Raw genomic sequence first — 20,165 nt, forward strand, 5'->3', positions numbered from 1 at the left:
CGATACGTTTGATGTATGAAATGGCACATCCTTATAATATAATGCCCCATATCGATATATCGATAAAATATCAACAAACATGCAAGCGACTGTTGGCGGAGCATTTGGAACACCAGCGTAGATTAAATAGAAGCTGGTGGCTTGAACCATGTGCCGAGTGCTCCTCACGCTCGCCTACTTCCTCCTGACCCTATGGTCAATTGTGTTTACGGCCTGCGTCAACAATGGTGAGTGTGTGTGCTCCTTGGAGCGATGTGACCTTGTTCACCAGCAGCCGCAGAAGAGAAAAATCAATAATCTTTAAAATTCCTGCATTCCCGGACAGTCACGGGCACGATTCTCAGTGCCGAAAGTGGTTAAGATAGGCTCTGAAACTTGCGTTGCAGTTGGTGCTATAGCCGATGCTTCAGCCTGTGGATCAGATGCGTTTGTCAGGGTTTGTTCGGTCGCAGATTTTTCAGGATTTGTGACTGACACCTGCTCTGACTGCACTACATTTTCAGATGCCACAGTCGCAGTGTCGCACTCCTCGTCGCTTTCCAGATCGTCGCGCGCCTCACGTGATGGTGGATTAAAGCTACCGTCGAGCATCGTCTTAAAGACTTTAATGTTCTTGACCACACGCGGCTCTAGTTCGCTCTGAAAACCGAACCAAACGAATGATACAGCGCTTCCGCAATGGATATTCAGAAAATGTTCTCACCGTGATCAGTTTGTCTGCCATCTCCAACATTTCAGTCTTGACTTCATGTCCGTTGAGCACCTTAATAGTGAGGTTGGTGAGCTCTTTGGCCAGCAGGCGACACATTTCCCTGCGCTCGGTGAAATAGTTCTGTATGTAGTGCAGGAAGCTCAGAGCGATCCTGTTGTGTATGTTGCTCTTCGGGGAGCTGGCTTCCTGAATCGTCAAATCGATGAAGAACTTGACCACGTAATCGGGCTGAACGGCGTTCAGCGGCGCGTCGAAGCTGCAGTTCATGACGGTCCACAGAGTGGGCAGAAGGCAGGGTTGCAGAAGCGCCTGCTTCTTGAGGCGGACAAGGTTCTCAAAGAACATGCCCAGGACCTGGCTAATGATTGGCTCTGCGTTGGGATTGAAGTAGCGTTTGAGCAGCTGCTCGAGCACCTCGGGCCGATCGTCGATGTGACCGCGCAGGACCAAGCGACAAAGGCCTCGCACTATGGCCAGGCTCACGCCCTTGTCGACCACCATTTCCATATAGCGGCCAATCGCCATAATGATGTCGACGCTATGCTCGCTGTTCTGCACTGTCTGATCGCCATCCTCCTCCCCGTCGTATGTATCCTGCACGGTATAGAGCTGGCGGCGATTGGACGTCTTAGACCCCAGCCCCCTAGCATCTATCTTCCGGCTCAACTTGTCGACATAGTCGATGCCAGAGAAGACAGCTGACAGAGGTCTCGCACAGACGGACCTCCTTGCTATTGTAGAACTGATGGTATACAACCCGGAACACCGTCTCGGTGTATGCCTCATAGAACATACTGTAGGCGTTGCCGCATTTGATGGCCCATTCGAAGATGTCCACATCCGAGGAGTGGAGATGGCGGCAAATGAAGTCCTTGTACAGCTTACATATGCTGGGAGTGAGCTTCTGGACATGCGGAGAGGCCACTATATAGTATGAGGTGAACAGGCCTTTCAGGACACGCTCCTGGTTGGAGAGCTTCGGACGGGCGGGCATGTCCAGAAAGCCGTGCTTCACCAGCAGCGGTTTGATCAGCTCCGTGTACTCCTCTGTGACAGCCATCTTCTCCTTATTCACGGACTGAGCCTGTATATACTCCTTCTGGCGCCCAAAGTTATCCTCCTGTTCCTCCAGCTCTAAGATCTTCACCTTCAACGAGGATATCTTCATCTTCGAGGGCGTGTCCAAGTCGTCCAGCAACTTACTGATCAGATTGCGATCGTGCACTAGCTCATTCTGCTTGGTATTAAGGTCACACGTCTCGTAGATGATCTCAATAAAGAACTTCATCCGGTCATTGAGGTCGGTGATCAGCTTCTCCATGCAACGCACGAGCACGCGGACGATCTTGTGGTCGAGCAGACAGTCCTTCAATAGATTTTTGATCAACGTCTTCATATTGCTACGCCCAATCTCGTCGCCCAGGTCGTACGAGTCCAGGATTTCCACCAGCGAGAGCAGCATGTTCTGGAACTCTATCTGGGCGAACTTGTCCATGTCCGGTTTCTGGCTCTCACAGAACCTACAATGGATAGCAATCACTTACTGTTTGGATTTCGTTTGGGTCTCATTCAACTCACTTGTTCACATAGGTGCAGAAGACACTCAGTTCGGGCAGCACCTGGTCGCTTTCGTCCGCCTGCGTGCTCTCCAGATAGTCGCCGAGGCACTGCCAATAGAGCAACAGCTTCACGTTGAGACATTCCAGCGGTACACATCGATGCAGCTCACAGTCGTCACCGAGGGGCAGTTGTGCCATCAGTTGCTGATTGTCGGTCTGCTCAAAGATTTCACGGAACATTTGCTTGGTCACGCTCCGGAAACGCATCAGCTCCTTCTCGCTGGAGTCCAGCTTGAGGGCCGCTATCAGAGCCACATAGTTCTGTTGGTAGGTTTACCACCGTCTTTTTAACGTTGGCCGAGCTGTCGTTCAGACCTTGCTCCAGGAGGGTCAGGCGCTGCGCCACCCTGTAGGCGCGCACTGGATAGTTGCACATGTTGACGTACGTATGGCGGCGCACCTTCTCGTCCACGTCCCACAGACGCTGCAGTATGTAGGGCACCGTGATGTAGTTGCGGCCCATGCAGGTGATAATGAACTGGCGCACGCTGGACAAGGGATCCGCAGACAGATGGAACTGATAGGCGCAGACAACTGGATCGACGGGATTGTCCGGAATCTGGAAACGCTGCATGGCCAGGACTGCTTGCTTGCGCACACCGGCCGACACGTCCTTCACGCGCTCCAGCATAGTCTCGAGAATCTCGTCGCACTGCGTGTCGTCGAGTGCCGCATTGGGTCCCAGTTTCTCAAGTATCAGAATCACAAAGTAGCAAATCCGATAGCGAACGTGCGGACTACTGGAATATGTCTGGGAAAAACAAACAAACAAAAGCATTCAATTGAATCTCAATGGTAAAGTACAGTAGACCCTTACAGTCAACAGCCAGTAGAATGTTTCAGTCATCATGGTCTTCTCCGACTCGAAGCTGGTCACGAATTTCGCGCAAAAGGACAGGGCCTTGTTACCGTTCTCGTTGCTCTCCTCCGCCTCGAGTACAGTCTTCAGCACATTGATGAATGTGTTCAGAAACTCTTGGTGGCCCATCTGCAAGGCAATTGACAATTCATAGTTGGATTGGACGAGTTCTAATCGGCTGAGCCAGCTGGCTAGCCAGCGGGTCCCAGTGACGCTGTTCCTTACCCTCGAGTACAGTTGCTGCAGCTCCTTTTCGTAGCGCTTGTGGAGTGACTCCTTGAGTTCCGCGTGACGCATTATTGTGTACATGGATTCCGCGCCTCTTCTGCATTGTTCCCGGATGGGAACGGAGGTCGGATCACTGATCTGCATTTCGTTTTCCTTTTCGGCCGAAACGGCATTGTTGTTCTTGGTCGCCTCCCTTTTTGATGCGGCTGCTGCCGCCGCTTTGGATTTTGGCTTCGCTTTTGCCTTTGGTTTGGGCATTTCGTGATTTGTTTTGCTTTTACTAACTAAATACTGCTCGATTACTTTATACTGTACAATTTGTAAAATTTTCGTGAGTGTACGATGGAACACAAACAAGCGTAGCGTTGTTGCTCATTCTTCTTTTTCACCCCCATTCGCTTGTTAATTTCAAAAAGAACGCTACGCGTGCGGTAATATTAGTGCATTTTAGACTGATGCTAGGGATGTTACATATATATCGATACATATCGCATCGTTAATCTGATTCCTCTTTCCAAACTATTCGCTTGTGAATTTAAAAAAATTAACAAAAAATGGGTATTTCAATTTATACTTTTGCTTACTTTCTAATGATACTGTTTAAAAATGAAAGAAAGAAAGTGATCTGTGAGAAAAATATAGTACACAAACAAATTCCGTTACAACACGGCAGCAAAATATTCAACAAAAATGTCTAAAGTAACGAAGAAAGTTTACGAAGCTCGCTCCATTTACCCGGACCGCACAAAGTCCGAGGAGAAGTCATTCACCGAGGTTAATGTCCTCGTCAAGACTTTGGACACGGCGCTGCTGCTGCTCAGCTCCAAGGAGGAATGCGTCCTGTTGACCGTCTTCAGTCACTTAATGGACTTTACGCGGCGCCAGGACTAGAATGTACTGGAGCTGAAGGAGCATAAAATGCTGGAAGTGCTGCTGGAGAAGAAAATCTTCATTGATTCGGAGAACGTTATCATCTGACGCTTCGCCTTGTACCTCATGAACGCCTTAATGGACAACACGGACATGAACACGCTCGAGCCATCCTGGAGGTGGCCTATAGTTTCTACCTGCAGGAAACTGACGATTTCTGCATAGAATATCTCTCGCACCTGCTAAACATGTGCCTGCGTGATCCCAAAGTGGCCCAGGGAATTGTGGAGAACTTTGAGCTCTTGCAGAAGTTCAAGGCAGTGATTGCCACCTCCGAGAATCCCGACACCATTCATAGCTCCATCGAGGCCGTTCACAAGATCCTGCTGATCCAGAGTGCAGAGGAGATGTTGGAGTTTACCACTCTTCCCGACTTTCCCATCGATCGCATTATCTGTGAGGTGACCAGCAAATACCAGGAGATTCGGCTTGCGGCCCTGAAAGTCTTGAAGACCCTCCTGGTGGACACCAGCGACCAGAGTGTGGTTGAGCCGCTGCATCGCTGCTTCCATGTCCTGGAGCAGCTGGTCAAAGAATTTTGCGAAGATCTGCAAGGACCGGATGTGGTCGAGATCATTGAGGTGCTGGCCACGGCTCTCCGGTCCGAGAAGATGACCAAGCTGTTCTTCGAGCATAACCTCTTCGACCTTATTGTCGAGCACCTGAAGGACCAAATCGATATCCTGTCCCTTGAGCTGCGCTGCACCATCATATCCATCTTCGCGGAAACTGCGAAGTACGTGCAGTATCTGGTGAGGATGCACACTGCCGAGATCACGGACATGTTCCTCGGCTGCCTCATGGAGAACGACCCGGCACCGGCCACCTTCGTGATCCTCGGGCTCAACCGCATGGCCGATAATCCGGACGCACTGCGTCGAATTGTGACCGAGTTTGATGAGGGGGCTCGGCAGAAGCTAGTGTCCATTTTCCAGTCCCCGGAGGTGATCATCAAGACCCGGGAGCAGGCAGCCGAGTTTATCAATCGCCTCCTGACCGGAGCCTATCGCGACACGGCTGGAGAGCTGACGGACTTGGACATTCCAGGCGTCCTCACCACCACCATTCAGCAGGGCCTGCCTACTCTCTCCATTGATTTGATCCTCTCTCTGCTGGTAATCGTCGAGAGTTTGGCCCAGAACGAGGAGTACCGAACAGTCCTGGGCCAGCATCGTCCGCTCACCGAGCAAATTGCTCAACTTTTGATGGTAATGGCAGTCTCAGGAAGCACTCTCATTCTGTGGTGTCTTGGCATCTATAACGCATTTTTCACCCACTTCCACAGCGCTCCTATGCCCATTCCATTCTCGTGAACAACATCTTCCGTTGCCTGTGCACCATCGTCGATAAGCAGGATGTTCGTGAGGTGCTGCTTGAGAACTACATTGTGTCCTCCATCAAGCGGGCTCTGAAGTCGCTCTCTAATCTGGTCAAGACGGCTGTAACCAACTTCGCTTCATTTAGCGAATTCATCGACGCCTACATAGATCGCGGCATTCTGGAAGTGTAAGCGGCTCCCAACTACTCTCACCCCCCCTGCATTATCATATTCCTATCCCAATCCCGATCTTAGCCTGATGCTGTTCCAGAAACACGCCTTCTGCGTGTCCACCTGGGGACCGGCCATCGAGAGCATCCTCTCTAAGTGCCCCACGATGAAGTTCTGCATTAGAAACTGCCTAACCTTCACCGACATTACTGCCGGCAAGGACTTTTATGTGTCCAGAAAATAGTTTGACGACTTCCGCACTCTCCAGGACATTCTACGCAACGATTGCTCTCCTCTGGAGGCCGTTCTGGTGGTCAATTTTGACCGATTGGAGGCGGATGAGGCGGATCTGATGAGAGTTCCGTCGTTCTGCCTTCCGATGTCCGATGGTGCCGGTGATCATACCTGGTGCTACTGCAAGCGTCCTGCCGATCCCCATCTACCCAAATATCTGGAGACGCTTAATCAAACTCTGATGGTGGGTCTATCCCATCTAATCCTTAATAAGCTGCTAACCATGTCCCATCTGATGATTCACAGATGCACGGCCTGGTGGAGAATCCGCCAAAGGTGCGCAGCGCCATCGATTTTGATAACGTGGCCAAGCGCATCAAGATCATTGCCGAAGTCGTGCACAATGTGATGAACGATAACCTCAAGATCTTCGACCTCAACTCGACGGAGGAGTGTTCCCGCCACGCGGTGCGATGCCACCTTCAGGAACTGCGCTACGTCTACCACACTAACTTCATACCCCTGGGCATGGTGCACAGTGGCTGCCAGTTTGAGCGCGCCATCCTCTTCAAGGCCCTGGCCGATCAGATCGGCCTGCCCTGCACCCTGGAGCGCAGTGTCGACGGCCGGATGCTGTACAACGAGGTGCCGATGCCGCTGGAGATCGACAAGGATGTTCACTGCGACAAGAAGACCCTCCAGTTTATGCCCTGGCGCATGCTGCGCCCCACCCACGTCGTCGATCTCATGTACAACGTAGGCGACCTGTATCCGATGCAGGTGAAATATTTGCGTACTCTTCCTTCTTGGAATATAATAGGCAATTGGGTCTGTGATTTGGTAAGCACTTACAGTCTAGATATTTCTATTAATCTAATCGTCGAAAAAAATATCGCACCGAAAATAAAACACATGCAAAGCGTTGCTCTCCTGGCTGGCTCATAATGAGCCAGATAACCTGGGATTTAGTTTTCTGCGATACGTTTGATGTATGAAATGGCACATCCTTATAATATAAGGTCCCATATCGATATATCGATAAAATATCAACAAACATGCAAGCGACTGTTGGCGGACCATTTGGAACACCAGCGTAGATTAAATAGAAGCTGGTGGCTTGAACCATGTGCCGAGTGCTCCTCACGCTCGCCTACTTCCTCCTGACCATCTGGTCCATTGTGTTTACGGCCTGCGTCAACAATGGTGAGTGTGTGTGCTCCTTGGAGCGATGTGACCTTGTTCACCAGCAGCCGCAGAAGAGAAAAATCAATAATCTTTAAAATTCCTGCATTCCCGGACAGTCACGGGCACGATTCTCAGTGCCGAAAGTGGTTAAGATAGGCTCTGAAACTTGCGTTGCAGTTGGTGCTATAGCCGATGCTTCAGCCTGTGGATCAGATGCGTTTGTCAGGGTTTGTTCGGTCGCAGATTTTTCAGGATTTGTGACTGACACCTGCTCTGACTGCACTATATTTTCAGATGCCACAGTCGCAGTGTCGCACTCCTCGTCGCTTTCCAGATCGTCGCGCGCCTCACGTGATGGTGGATTAAAGCTACCGTCGAGCATCGTCTTAAAGACTTTAATGTTCTTGACCAAACGCGGCTCTAGTTCGCTCTGAAAACCGAACCAAACGAATGATACAGCGCTTCCGCAATGGATATTCAGAAAATGTTCTCACCGTGATCAGTTTGTCTGCCATCTCCAACATTTCAGTCTTGACTTCCTGTCCGTTGAGCACGTTAATAGTGAGGTTGGTGAGCTCTTTGGCCAGCAGGCGACACATTTCCCTGCGCTCGGTGAAATAGTTCTGTATGTAGTGCAGGAAGCTCAGAGCGATCCTGTTGTGTATGTTGCTCTTCGGGGAGCTGGCTTCCTGAATCGTCAAATCGATGAAGAACTTGACCACGTAATCGGGCTGAACGGCGTTCAGCGGCGCGTCGAAGCTGCAGTTCATGACGGTCCACAGAGTGGGCAGAAGGCAGGGTTGCAGAAGCGCCTGCTTCTTGAGGCGGACAAGGTTCTCAAAGAACATGCCCAGGACCTGGCTGATGATTGGCTCTGCGTTGGGATTGAAGTAGCGTTTGAGCAGCTGCTCGAGCACCTCGGGCCGATCGTCGATGTGACCGCGCAGGACCAAGCGACAAAGGCCTCGCACTATGGCCAGGCTCACGCCCTTGTCGACCACCATTTCCATATAGCGGCCAATCGCCATAATGATGTCGACGCTATGCTCGCTGTTCTGCACTGTCTGATCGCCATCCTCCTCCCCGTCGTATGTATCCTGCACGGTATAGAGCTGGCGGCGATTGGACGCCTTAGACCCCAGCCCCCTAGCACCTATCTTCCGGCTCAACTTGTCGACATAGTCGATGCCAGAGAAGACAGCTGACAGAGGTCTCGCACAGACGGACCTCCTTGCTATTGTAGAACTGATGGTATACAACCCGGAACACCGTCTCGGTGTATGCCTCATAGAACATACTGTAGGCGTTGCCGCATTTGATGGCCCATTCGAAGATGTCCACATCCGAGGAGTGGAGATGGCGGCAAATGAAGTCCTTGTACAGCTTACATATGCTGGGAGTGAGCTTCTGGACATGCGGAGAGGCCACTATATAGTATGAGGTGAACAGGCCTTTCAGGACACGCTCCTGGTTGGAGAGCTTCGGACGGGCGGGCATGTCCAGAAAGCCGTGCTTCACCAGCAGCGGTTTGATCAGCTCCGTGTACTCCTCTGTGACAGCCATCTTCTCCTTATTCACGGACTGAGCCTGTATATACTCCTTCTGGCGCCCAAAGTTATCCTCCTGTTCCTCCAGCTCTAAGATCTTCACCTTCAACGAGGATATCTTCATCTTCGAGGGCGTGTCCAAGTCGTCCAGCAACTTACTGATCAGATTGCGATCGTGCACTAGCTCATTCTGCTTGGTATTAAGGTCACACGTCTCGTAGATGATCTCAATAAAGAACTTCATCCGGTCATTGAGGTCGGTGATCAGCTTCTCCATGCAACGCACGAGCACGCGGACGATCTTGTGGTCGAGCAGACAGTCCTTCAATAGATTTTTGATCAACGTCTTCATATTGCTACGCCCAATCTCGTCGCCCAGGTCGTACGAGTCCAGGATTTCCACCAGCGAGAGCAGCATGTTCTGGAACTCTATCTGGGCGAACTTGTCCATGTCCGGTTTCTGGCTCTCACAGAACCTACAATGGATAGCAATCACTTACTGTTTGGATTTCGTTTGGGTCTCATTCAACTCACTTGTTCACATAGGTGCAGAAGACACTCATTTCGGGCAGCACCTGGTCGCTTTCGTCCGCCTGCGTGCTCTCCAGATAGTCGACGAGGCACTGCCAATAGAGCAACAGCTTCACGTTGAGACATTCCAGCGGTACACATCGATGCAGCTCACAGTCGTCACCGAGGGGCAGTTGTGCCATCAGTTGCTGATTGTCGGTCTGCTCAAAGATTTCACGCAACATTTGCTTGGTCACGCTCCGGAAACGCATCAGCTCCTCCTCGCTGGAGTCCAGCTTGAGGGCCGCTATCAGAGCCACATAGTTCTGTTGGTAGGTTTACCACCGTCTTTTTAACGTTGGCCGAGCTGTCGTTCAGACCTTGCTCCAGGAGGGTCAGGCGCTGCGCCACCCTGTAGGCGCGCACATGTTGACGTACGTATGGCGGCGCAACTTCTCGTCCACGTCCCACAGACGCTGCAGTATGTAGGGCACCGTGATGTAGTTGCGGCCCATGCAGGTGATAATGCACTGGCGCACGCTGGACAAGGGATCCGCAGACAGATGGAACTGATAGGCGCAGACAACTGGATCGACGGGATTGTCCGGAATCTGGAAACGCTGCATGGCCAGGACTGCTTGCTTGCGCACACCGGCCGACACGTCCTTCACGCGCTCCAGCATAGTCTCGAGAATCTCGTCGCACTGCGTGTCGTCGAGTGCCGCATTGGGTCCCAGTTTCTCAAGTATCAGATTCACAAAGTAGCAAATCCGATAGCGAACGTGCGGACTGCTGGAATATGTCTGGGAAAAACAAACAAACAAAAGCATTCAATTGAATCTCAATGGTAAAGTACAGTAGACCCTTACAGTCAACAGCCAGTGGAATGTTTCAGTCATCATGGTCTTCTCCGACTCGAAACTGGTCACGAATTTCGCGCAAAAGGACAGGGCCTTGTTACCGTTCTCGTTGCTCTCCTCCGCCTCGAGTACAGTCTTCAGCACATTGATGAATGTGTTCAGAAACTCTTGGTGGCCCATCTGCAAGGCAATTGACAATTCATAGTTGGATTGGACGAGTTCTAATCGGCTGAGCCAGCTGGCTAGCCAGCGGGTCCCAGTGACGCTGTTCCTTACCCTCGAGTACAGTTGCTGCAGCCGCTTTGGATTTTGGCTTCGCTTTTGCCTTTGGTTTGGGCATTTCGTGATTTGTTTTGCTTTTACTAACTAAATACTGCTCGATTACTTTATACTGTACAATTTGTAAAATTTTCGTGAGTGTACGATGGAACACAAACAAGCGTAGCGTTGTTGCTCATTCTTCTTTTTCACCCCCATTCGCTCCTTTTCGTAGCGCTTGTGGAGTGACTCCTTGAGTTCCGCGTGACGCATTATTGTGTACATGGATTCCGCGCCTCCTCTGCATTGTTCCCGGATGGGAACGGAGGTCGGATCACTGATCTGCATTTCGTTTTCTTTTTCGGCCGAAACGGCATTGTTGTTCTTGGTCGCCTCCCTTTTTGATGCGGCTGCTGCCGCCGCTTTGGATTTTGGCTTCGCTTTTGCCTTTGGTTTGGGCATTTCGTGATTTGTTTTGCTTTTACTAACTAAATACTGCTCGATTACTTTATACTGTACAATTTGTAAAATTTTCGTGAGTGTACGATGGAACACAAACAAGCGTAGCGTTGTTGCTCATTCTTCTTTTTCACCCCCATTCGCTTGTTAATTTCAAAAAGAACGCTACGCGTGCGGTAATATTAGTGCATTTTAGACTGATGCTAGGGATGTTACATATATATCGATACATATCGCATCGTTAATCTGATTCCTCTTTCCAAACTATTCGCTTGTGAATTTAAAAAAATTAACAAAAAATGGGTATTTCAATTTATACTTTTGCTTACTTTCTAATGATACTGTTTAAAAATGAAAGAAAGAAAGTGATCTGTGAGAAAAATGTAGTACACAAACAAATTCCGTTACAACACGGCAGCAAAATATTCAACAAAAATGTCTAAAGTAACTGTTCGGGCCAGCCGCTGAAGAATAACCGTAACTTTAACATTATTATTGTATGAGCAGAGAGAGCCGCCTATGTTGTAAAACGTTGACGTTCTGCAGAGCTGCTGCGCTCTCCCGCTAAAGGGGCTCTCTGCCGCCGCCACTTCGGCAACTACTTTGATCTGCCGCCGCCACTTCGGCAATCACTTTGATCTAACGCCGTCGTCTATAGTTTAGTTATATTCTCGCACCTGCTAAACATGTGCCTGCGTGATCCCAAAGTGGCCCAGGGAATTGTGGAGAACTTTGAGCTCTTGCAGAAGTTCAAGGCAGTGATTGGCACATCCGAGAATCCCGACACCATTCATAGCTCCATCGAGGCCGTTCACAAGATCCTGCTGATCCAGAGTGCAGAGGAGATGTTGGAGTTTACCACTCTTCCCGACTTTCCCATCGATCCCATGACCAGCAAATACCAGGAGATTCGGCTTGCGGCCCTGAAAGTCTTGAAGACCCTCCTGGTGGACACCAGCGACCAGAGTGTGGTTGAGCCGCTGCATCGCTGCTTCCATGTCCTGGAGCAGCTGGTCAAAGAATTTTGCGAAGATCTGCAAGGACCGGATGTGGTCGAGATCATTGAGGTGCTGGCCACGGCTCTCCGGTCCGAGAAGATGACCAAGCTGTTCTTCGAGCATAACCTCTTCGACCTTATTGTCGAGCACCTGAAGGACCAAATCGATATCCTGTCCCTTGAGCTGCGCTGCACCATCATATCCATCTTCGCGGAAACTGCGAAGTACGTGCAGTATCTGGTGAGGATGCACACTGCCGAGATCACGGACATGTTCCTCGGCTGCCTCATGGAGAACGACCCGGCACCGGCCACCTTCGTGATCCTCGGGCTCAACCGCATGGCCGATAATCCGGACGCACTGCGTCGAATTGTGACCGAGTTTGATGAGGGGGCTCGGCAGAAGCTAGTGTCCATTTTCCAGTCCCCGGAGGTGATCATCAAGACCCGGGAGCAGGCAGCCGAGTTTATCAATCGCCTCCTGACCGGAGCCTATCGCGACACGGCTGGAGAGCTGACGGACTTGGACATTCCAGGCGTCCTCACCACCACCATTCAGCAGGGCCTGCCTACTCTCTCCATTGATTTGATCCTCTCTCTGCTGGTAATCGTCGAGAGTTTGGCCCAGAACGAGGAGTACCGAACAGTCCTGGGCCAGCATCGTCCGCTCACCGAGCAAATTGCTCAACTTTTGATGGTAATGGCAGTCTCAGGAAGCACTCTCATTCTGTGGTGTCTTGGCATCTATAACGCATTTTTCACCCACTTCCACAGCGCTCCTATGCCCATTCCATTCTCGTGAACAACATCTTCCGTTGCCTGTGCACCATCGTCGATAAGCAGGATGTTCGTGAGGTGCTGCTTGAGAACTACATTGTGTCCTCCATCAAGCGGGCTCTGAAGTCGCTCTCTAATCTGGTCAAGACGGCTGTAACCAACTTCATTCTGCAGACCACGCGCTTTAGCGAATTCATCGACGCCTACATAGATCGCGGCATTCTGGAAGTGTAAGCGGCTCCCAACTACTCTCACCCCCCTGCATTATCATATTCCTATCCCAATCCCGATCTTAGCCTGATGCTGTTCCAGAAACACGCCTTCTGCGTGTCCACCTGGGGACCGGCCATCGAGAGCATCCTCTCTAAGTGCCCCACGATGAAGTTCTGCATTAGAAACTGCCTAACCTTCACCGACATTACTGCCGGCAAGGACTTTTATGTGTCCAGAAAATAGTTTGACGACTTCCGCACTCTCCAGGACATTCTACGCAACGATTGCTCTCCTCTGGAGGCCGTTCTGGTGGTCAATTTTGACCGATTGGAGGCGGATGAGGCGGATCTGATGAGAGTTCCGTCGTTCTGCCTTCCGATGTCCGATGGTGCCGGTGATCATACCTGGTGCTACTGCAAGCGTCCTGCCGATCCCCATCTACCCAAATATCTGGAGACGCTTAATCAAACTCTGATGGTGGGTCTATCCCATCTAATCCTTAATAAGCTGCTAACCATGTCCCATCTGATGATTCACAGATGCACGGCCTGGTGGAGAATCCGCCAAAGGTGCGCAGCGCCATCGATTTTGATAACGTGGCCAAGCGCATCAAGATCATTGCCGAAGTCGTGCACAATGTGATGAACGATAACCTCAAGATCTTCGACCTCAACTCGACGGAGGAGTGTTCCCGCCACGCGGTGCGATGCCACCTTCAGGAACTGCGCTACGTCTACCACACTAACTTCATACCCCTGGGCATGGTGCACAGTGGCTGCCAGTTTGAGCGCGCCATCCTCTTCAAGGCCCTGGCCGATCAGATCGGCCTGCCCTGCACCCTGGAGCGCAGTGTCGACGGCCGGATGCTGTACAACGAGGTGCCGATGCCGCTGGAGATCGACAAGGATGTTCACTGCGACAAGAAGACCCTCCAGTTTATGCCCTGGCGCATGCTGCGCCCCACCCACGTCGTCGATCTCATGTACAACGTAGGCGACCTGTATCCGATGCAGGTGAAATATTTGCGTACTCTTCCTTCTTGGAATATAATAGGCAATTGGGTCTGTGATTTGGTAAGCACTTACAGTCTAGATATTTCTATTAATCTAATCGTCGAAAAAAATATCGCACCGAAAATAAAACACATGCAAAGCGTTGCTCTCCTGGCTGGCTCATAATGAGCCAGATAACCTGGGATTTAGTTTTCTGCGATACGTTTGATGTATGAAATGGCACATCCTTATAATATAAGGTCCCATATCGATATATCGATAAAATATCAACAAACATGCAAGCGACTGTTGGCGGACCATTTGGAACACCAGCGTAGATTAAATAGAAGCTGGTGGCTTGAACCATGTGCCGAGTGCTCCTCACGCTCGCCTACTTCCTCCTGACCATCTGGTCCATTGTGTTTACGGCCTGCGTCAACAATGGTGAGTGTGTGTGCTCCTTGGAGCGATGTGACCTTGTTCACCAGCAGCCGCAGAAGAGAAAAATCAATAATCTTTAAAATTCCTGCATTCCCGGACAGTCACGGGCACGATTCTCAGTGCCGAAAGTGGTTAAGATAGGCTCTGAAACTTGCGTTGCAGTTGGTGCTATAGCCGATGCTTCAGCCTGTGGATCAGATGCGTTTGTCAGGGTTTGTTCGGTCGCAGATTTTTCAGGATTTGTGACTGACACCTGCTCTGACTGCACTATATTTTCAGATGCCACAGTCGCAGTGTCGCACTCCTCGTCGCTTTCCAGATCGTCGCGCGCCTCACGTGATGGTGGATTAAAGCTACCGTCGAGCATCGTCTTAAAGACTTTAATGTTCTTGACCAAACGCGGCTCTAGTTCGCTCTGAAAACCGAACCAAACGAATGATACAGCGCTTCCGCAATGGATATTCAGAAAATGTTCTCACCGTGATCAGTTTGTCTGCCATCTCCAACATTTCAGTCTTGACTTCCTGTCCGTTGAGCACGTTAATAGTGAGGTTGGTGAGCTCTTTGGCCAGCAGGCGACACATTTCCCTGCGCTCGGTGAAATAGTTCTGTATGTAGTGCAGGAAGCTCAGAGCGATCCTGTTGTGTATGTTGCTCTTCGGGGAGCTGGCTTCCTGAATCGTCAAATCGATGAAGAACTTGACCACGTAATCGGGCTGAACGGCGTTCAGCGGCGCGTCGAAGCTGCAGTTCATGACGGTCCACAGAGTGGGCAGAAGGCAGGGTTGCAGAAGCGCCTGCTTCTTGAGGCGGACAAGGTTCTCAAAGAACATGCCCAGGACCTGGCTGATGATTGGCTCTGCGTTGGGATTGAAGTAGCGTTTGAGCAGCTGCTCGAGCACCTCGGGCCGATCGTCGATGTGACCGCGCAGGACCAAGCGACAAAGGCCTCGCACTATGGCCAGGCTCACGCCCTTGTCGACCACCATTTCCATATAGCGGCCAATCGCCATAATGATGTCGACGCTATGCTCGCTGTTCTGCACTGTCTGATCGCCATCCTCCTCCCCGTCGTATGTATCCTGCACGGTATAGAGCTGGCGGCGATTGGACGTCTTAGACCCCAGCCCCCTAGCATCTATCTTCCGGCTCAACTTGTCGACATAGTCGATGCCATAGTGATCCATCAGCTCGAGAAGACAGCTGACAGAGGTCTCGCACAGACGGACCTCCTTGCTATTGTCGAACTGATGGTATACAACCCGGAACACCGTCTCGGTGTATGCCTCATAGAACATACTGTAGGCGTTGCCGCATTTGATGGCCCATTCGAAGATGTCCACATCCGAGGAGTGGAGATGGCGGCAAATGAAGTCCTTGTACAGCTTACATATGCTGGGAGTGAGCTTCTGGACATGCGGAGAGGCCACCATATAGTATGAGGTGAACAGGCCTTTCAGGACACGCTCCTGGTTGGAGAGCTTCGGACGGGCGGGCATGTCCAGAAAGCCGTGCTTCACCAGCAGCGGTTTGATCAGCTCCGTGTACTCCTCTGTGACAGCCATCTTCTCCTTATTCACGGACTGAGCCTGTATATACTCCTTCTGGCGCCCAAAGTTATCCTCCTGTTCCTCCAGCTCTAAGATCTTCACCTTCAACGAGGATATCTTCATCTTCGAGGGCGTGTCCAAGTCGTCCAGCAACGTACTGATCAGATTGCGATCGTGCACTAGCTCATTCTGCTTGGTATTAAGGTCACACGTCTCGTAGATGATCTCAATGAAGAACTGCATCCGGTCATTGAGGTCGGTGATCAGCTTCTCCATGCAACGCACGAGCACGCGGACGATCTTGTGGTCGAGCAGACAGTCCTTCAATAGATTTTTGATCAACGTCTTCATATTGCTACGCCCAATCTCGTCGCCCAGGTCGTACGAGTCCAGGATTTCCACCAGCGAGAGCAGCATGTTCTGGAACTCTATCTGGGCGAACTTGTCCATGTCCGGTTTCTGGCTCTCACAGAACCTACAATGGATAGCAATCACTTACTGTTTGGATTTCGTTTGGGTCTCATTCAACTCACTTGTTCACATAGGTGCAGAAGACACTCAGTTCGGGCAGCACCTGGTCGCTTTCGTCCGCCTGCGTGCTCTCCAGATAGTCGCCGAGGCACTGCCAATAGAGCAACAGCTCCACGTTGAGACATTCCAGCGGTACACATCGATGCAGCTCACAGTCGTCACCGAGGGGCAGTTGTGCCATCAGTTGCAGATTGTCGGTCTGCTCAAAGATTTCACGCAACATTTGCTTGGTCACGCTCCGGAAACGCATCAGCTCCCCCTCGCTGGAGTCCAGCTTGAGGGCCGCTATCAGAGCCACATAGTTCTGTTGGTAGGAGTCGATCCAGGCCTTAAGCATGATGTTTACCACCGTCTTTTTAACGTTGGCCGAGCTGTCGTTCAGACCTTGCTCCAGGAGGGTCAGGCGCTGCGCCACCCTGTAGGCGCGCACTGGATAGTTGCACATGTTGACGTACGTATGGCGGCGCACCTTCTCGTCCACGTCCCACAGACGCTGCAGTATGTAGGGCACCGTGATGTAGTTGCGGCCCATGCAGGTGATAATGCACTGGCGCACGCTGGACAAGGGATCCGCAGACAGATGGAACTGATAGGCGCAGACAACTGGATCGACGGGATTGTCCGGAATCTGGAAACGCTGCATGGCCAGGACTGCTTGCTTGCGCACACCGGCCGACACGTCCTTCACGCGCTCCAGCATAGTCTCGAGAATCTCGTCGCACTGCGTGTCGTCGAGTGCCGCATTGGGTCCCAGTTTCTCAAGTATCAGATTCACAAAGTAGCAAATCCGATAGCGAACGTGCGGACTGCTGGAATATGTCTGGGAAAAACAAACAAAAGCATTCAATTGAATCTCAATGGTAAAGTACAGTAGACCCTTACAGTCAACAGCCAGTGGAATGTTTCAGTCATCATGGGGTGCGTCTTCTCCGACTCGAAGCTGGTCACGAATTTCGCGCAAAAGGACAGGGCCTTGTTACCGTTCTCGTTGCTCTCCTCCGCCTCGAGTACAGTCTTCAGCACATTGATGAATGTGTTCAGAAACTCTTGGTGGCCCATCTGCAAGGCAATTGACAATTCATAGTTGGATTGGACGAGTTCTAATCGGCTGAGCCAGCTGGCTAGCCAGCGGGTCCCAGTGACGCTGTTCCTTACCCTCGAGTACAGTTGCTGCAGCTCCTTTTCGTAGCGCTTGTGGAGTGACTCCTTGAGTTCCGCGTGACGCATTATTGTGTACATGGATTCCGCGCCTCCTCTGCATTGTTCCCGGATGGGAACGGAGGTCGGATCACTGATCTCCATTTCGTTTTCCTTTTCGGCCGAAACGGCATTGTTGTTCTTGGTCGCCTCCCTTTTTGATGCGGATACTGCCGCCGCTTTGGATTTTGGCTTCGCTTTTGCCTTTGGTTTGGGCATTTCGTGATTTGTTTTGCTTTTACTAACTAAATTCTGCTCGATTACTTTATACTGTACAATTTGTAAAATTTTCGTGAGTGTTTTTTTTTTTTTTTTTTTTTTTTTTTTTTTTAGTATTTAAGTTACCAAGCTACCCGTGAGTAGCGTGGGATTATTTGGCCGCCCGCCTTTTTAAGGTGGAAATTGCCAGGTCAAAAAATAGAAGATGTTGGAGTACTGTTTAGAGCTTTACATCAATTTCGTCGTTGAAGTCAATTAGTGTTTGGTACGCGCTGATGTTTTCTTTGTCAAAGAATTTGTAAATATCATTATATTTTCTTAGAGATGGGAAGTTTTGCCTTGTTGTGTTGTACTTTGTACAATTGAAAATTAAATGCGAGGCGTTATCGATACTATCGCATGTATCACATATGTTACTAGGAACTACATGCATTTTGGCGAGAGTGTGCCTATCGAATGCGTTACCACTAAGCAGTCTGTTGATTCTTTTAGCGTCAATGGCTTTAAGCTTAGTTTTATTTAGGAACCACGGTTTGGATGATGTTGAGGGGAAAAGCGAGCAGTAACCTCGGTGCTTGATACTAGCAAACTCGGCGTATTCTCTCTCCCATTCTGCTTTTAAGATTCTGTGTATTTCGCACATAGCGTCTTTAAGGTTCCATTTAACCACTGTGTATTTTCCTCGTCTGTGGGCTTCTTTGGCTGCTGCGTCAACTGAAGTGTTCTGAGGGATGTTAGCGTGTCCGGGAATGTAGTGAACCTCTACAGTTCTTAGATGTGGATTTTGTTGGATCTTTTCTCTGATTTTGTAGGCGATAGAGTTATCCTGAATGTTCTTCGCCAGAATGAGGGCCCCGTTTCTGCTGTCTGTCAGGAGCGCGACACGAGGAAAATTGTACAAAATAGCATGGTCTAATGCCTTCTCGATAGCAAGGAGCTCGGCGGACAACGAGGAAAGGGTTTTGTGCGTGTAATAGTTATCTAAAAAACCTGTCCTATCGTGCAGGAAAGCGGCGCTGGAATGCCCATCTGACCCATCCGTGTAATAGATTTCAAAACCACCCTTTGTCAGCTGATCCTTCTTTTCCCCGTGGAGCAGCATGATACCTGCCTGGTCTATAGCGTGCTTGTTGGGTGCAGAACCCTTGAAAAATTCTAAGTCGGAGCTAATTTTAGTGCAAAATGAAGCTGTGTTCTCGAAAACCTCAACTCTATCTATTATGCTGCCAAACTCCCGATATGCCTTAGCGTAGCCCGTGTTTAAATCCCTATTTGCTGACACTGTTTCACTTGCTGGGAGATTAAATGCAAACACCTTAACCAACTCTTTCGCCGCCAGGAATCTCATCCTGTAGTCCGGGGGAAGTTCTCCTGCCATGTGATATATGATAGGAACGGGAGTGCAGATTATCAGACCCAGCTACTTTCTGAGGTGATGGTTGCAGTGGGATTTGATTTTGGCCAAGGCAGATTTGGACAGGTTGCAGAATGATGAGCACGCGTACTCTAGCCTACTTCTGACAAATGCCTTGTAAAATATAAGCCCTCTTTTGGGGCTGATACCATAGTGACACCCACTGAGTAATCTGAGAAATGCACAGTTTCTGTTCGATTCCGAGATGGCCAGATCAATGTGACCAGAGGCTGAGTTGTTTGCTGAGATAGTCCTGCCTAGGTATTTGATCTGCTCTACTTGTCTGATCTCAACTCCTTGATGCGAGATATTTAGCGCAGCTCTACGATTGTTGAAGTAAATCACTTTAGACTTCACCGGATTGAATGACAGGTTTAGCCTATTGCATTTTTCTTCGAACTTATCTATACTGTCTTCCAGCACACCTTTCGCAATGGATACGTCTTTATGAAAACAGACTATGAAAAAGTCATCAGCATACTGAAACAGTAAGCAGTTATGACTGTTAATATCATGTAGTTCGGCTGTGTAAAGGTTAAAAAGGGTTGGGCTGAGACAGCTACCCTGGCTAACACCTCTGTTCACCTCTACCTCGCTTTTGCCCTTTATGAGAATTCGTCTGTTAAGGAAGCTGGAGATCCAAGCCGTGAGGCTTGTATTGAACCGCAGTCGAACGCTCTTTGTAAATCTAGGCAAGCTGCGACAACCTGACAACCCCTCGCCTTCAGCGCCAGAACTTTGTTGATAAGGTCGTTGATGCAAAGAGCCGTGGACCTGTTTCTCCTGAAGGCATAGGACCTGACCGGCAGCAGGTCACAGTTTGCTATGTGCTCGTCCAACTTCAACTTTATCAACCCCTCTATGGATTTAAACAGCGTGTTAATCAAACAAATCGGCCTATGGTTTTGGAAGGAAGTAGGGTCTGCATTCTTCTTGGGGATGGG

The 20,165-nt window shown here is 50.2% G+C and overlaps 2 protein-coding genes and 4 pseudogenes across 3 annotated transcripts; 2 read left to right on the forward strand and 4 right to left on the reverse strand.

Annotated features, from left to right (window-relative positions):
* Positions 1 to 205: 205 nt before the first annotated feature.
* LOC117189693 lies at positions 206 to 3,928 on the reverse strand (annotated as a pseudogene).
* Positions 3,663 to 11,207, reverse strand: LOC117189710. Its single transcript, XM_033394802.1, has 2 exons — positions 10,645 to 11,207; positions 3,663 to 3,807 (listed from the first exon to the last, which is right to left on the reverse strand). The coding sequence occupies exons 1-2, from the start codon at positions 10,891 to 10,893 to the stop codon at positions 3,718 to 3,720; spliced, it is 339 nt and encodes a 112-aa protein (XP_033250693.1). The 5' UTR covers positions 10,894 to 11,207; the 3' UTR covers positions 3,663 to 3,717.
* LOC117189697 lies at positions 4,038 to 8,433 on the forward strand (annotated as a pseudogene).
* On the reverse strand, positions 6,864 to 10,553 carry LOC117189695 (annotated as a pseudogene).
* A 321-nt stretch (positions 11,208 to 11,528) lies between the features above and the next one.
* LOC117189705 lies at positions 11,529 to 16,091 on the forward strand (annotated as a pseudogene).
* On the reverse strand, positions 13,903 to 18,152 carry LOC117189692 (condensin complex subunit 3-like). Of its 2 annotated transcripts, XM_033394791.1 has the most exons (5): positions 17,547 to 18,150; positions 17,274 to 17,450; positions 16,394 to 17,211; positions 14,790 to 16,335; positions 13,903 to 14,725 (listed from the first exon to the last, which is right to left on the reverse strand). In XM_033394791.1, exons 1-5 carry the CDS (start codon positions 17,805 to 17,807, stop codon positions 14,387 to 14,389), a joined length of 3,141 nt encoding a protein of 1,046 aa, XP_033250682.1. In that variant the 5' UTR covers positions 17,808 to 18,150; the 3' UTR covers positions 13,903 to 14,386. The 2 variants fall into 2 exon arrangements, with proteins under 2 accessions (XP_033250682.1, XP_033250683.1); XM_033394792.1 differs by lacking the exon at positions 17,274 to 17,450 and having other exon boundaries at positions 17,547 to 18,152.
* Between the last annotated feature and the right edge of the window lie 2,013 nt (positions 18,153 to 20,165).

This window comes from Drosophila miranda, assembly GCF_003369915.1.
Source record: "Drosophila miranda strain MSH22 chromosome Y unlocalized genomic scaffold, D.miranda_PacBio2.1 Contig_Y1_pilon, whole genome shotgun sequence".
In the NCBI taxonomy this organism is placed as follows: Eukaryota; Metazoa; Arthropoda; class Insecta; order Diptera; family Drosophilidae; genus Drosophila; species Drosophila miranda.

Excerpts from the sequence above, each read along its gene's own strand:
- LOC117189710 (XM_033394802.1), bottom strand. The coding sequence starts at position 10,893 with ATGCCCAAACCAAAGGCAAAAGCGAAGCCAAAATCCAAAGCGGCGGCA. Across the intron at positions 3,808-10,644 it reads ACGAAAAGGAGCGAATGGGG|GTGAAAAAGAAGAATGAGCA; the intron begins GTGAAAAAGAAG and ends AAGCGAATGGGG.
- LOC117189692 (XM_033394791.1), bottom strand. The coding sequence starts at position 17,807 with ATGCCCAAACCAAAGGCAAAAGCGAAGCCAAAATCCAAAGCGGCGGCA. Across the intron at positions 17,451-17,546 it reads TGCAGCAACTGTACTCGAGG|ATGGGCCACCAAGAGTTTCT; the intron begins GTAAGGAACAGC and ends ATTGCCTTGCAG. Across the intron at positions 14,726-14,789 it reads TGGCAGACAAACTGATCACG|AGCGAACTAGAGCCGCGTTT; the intron begins GTGAGAACATTT and ends TTCGGTTTTCAG.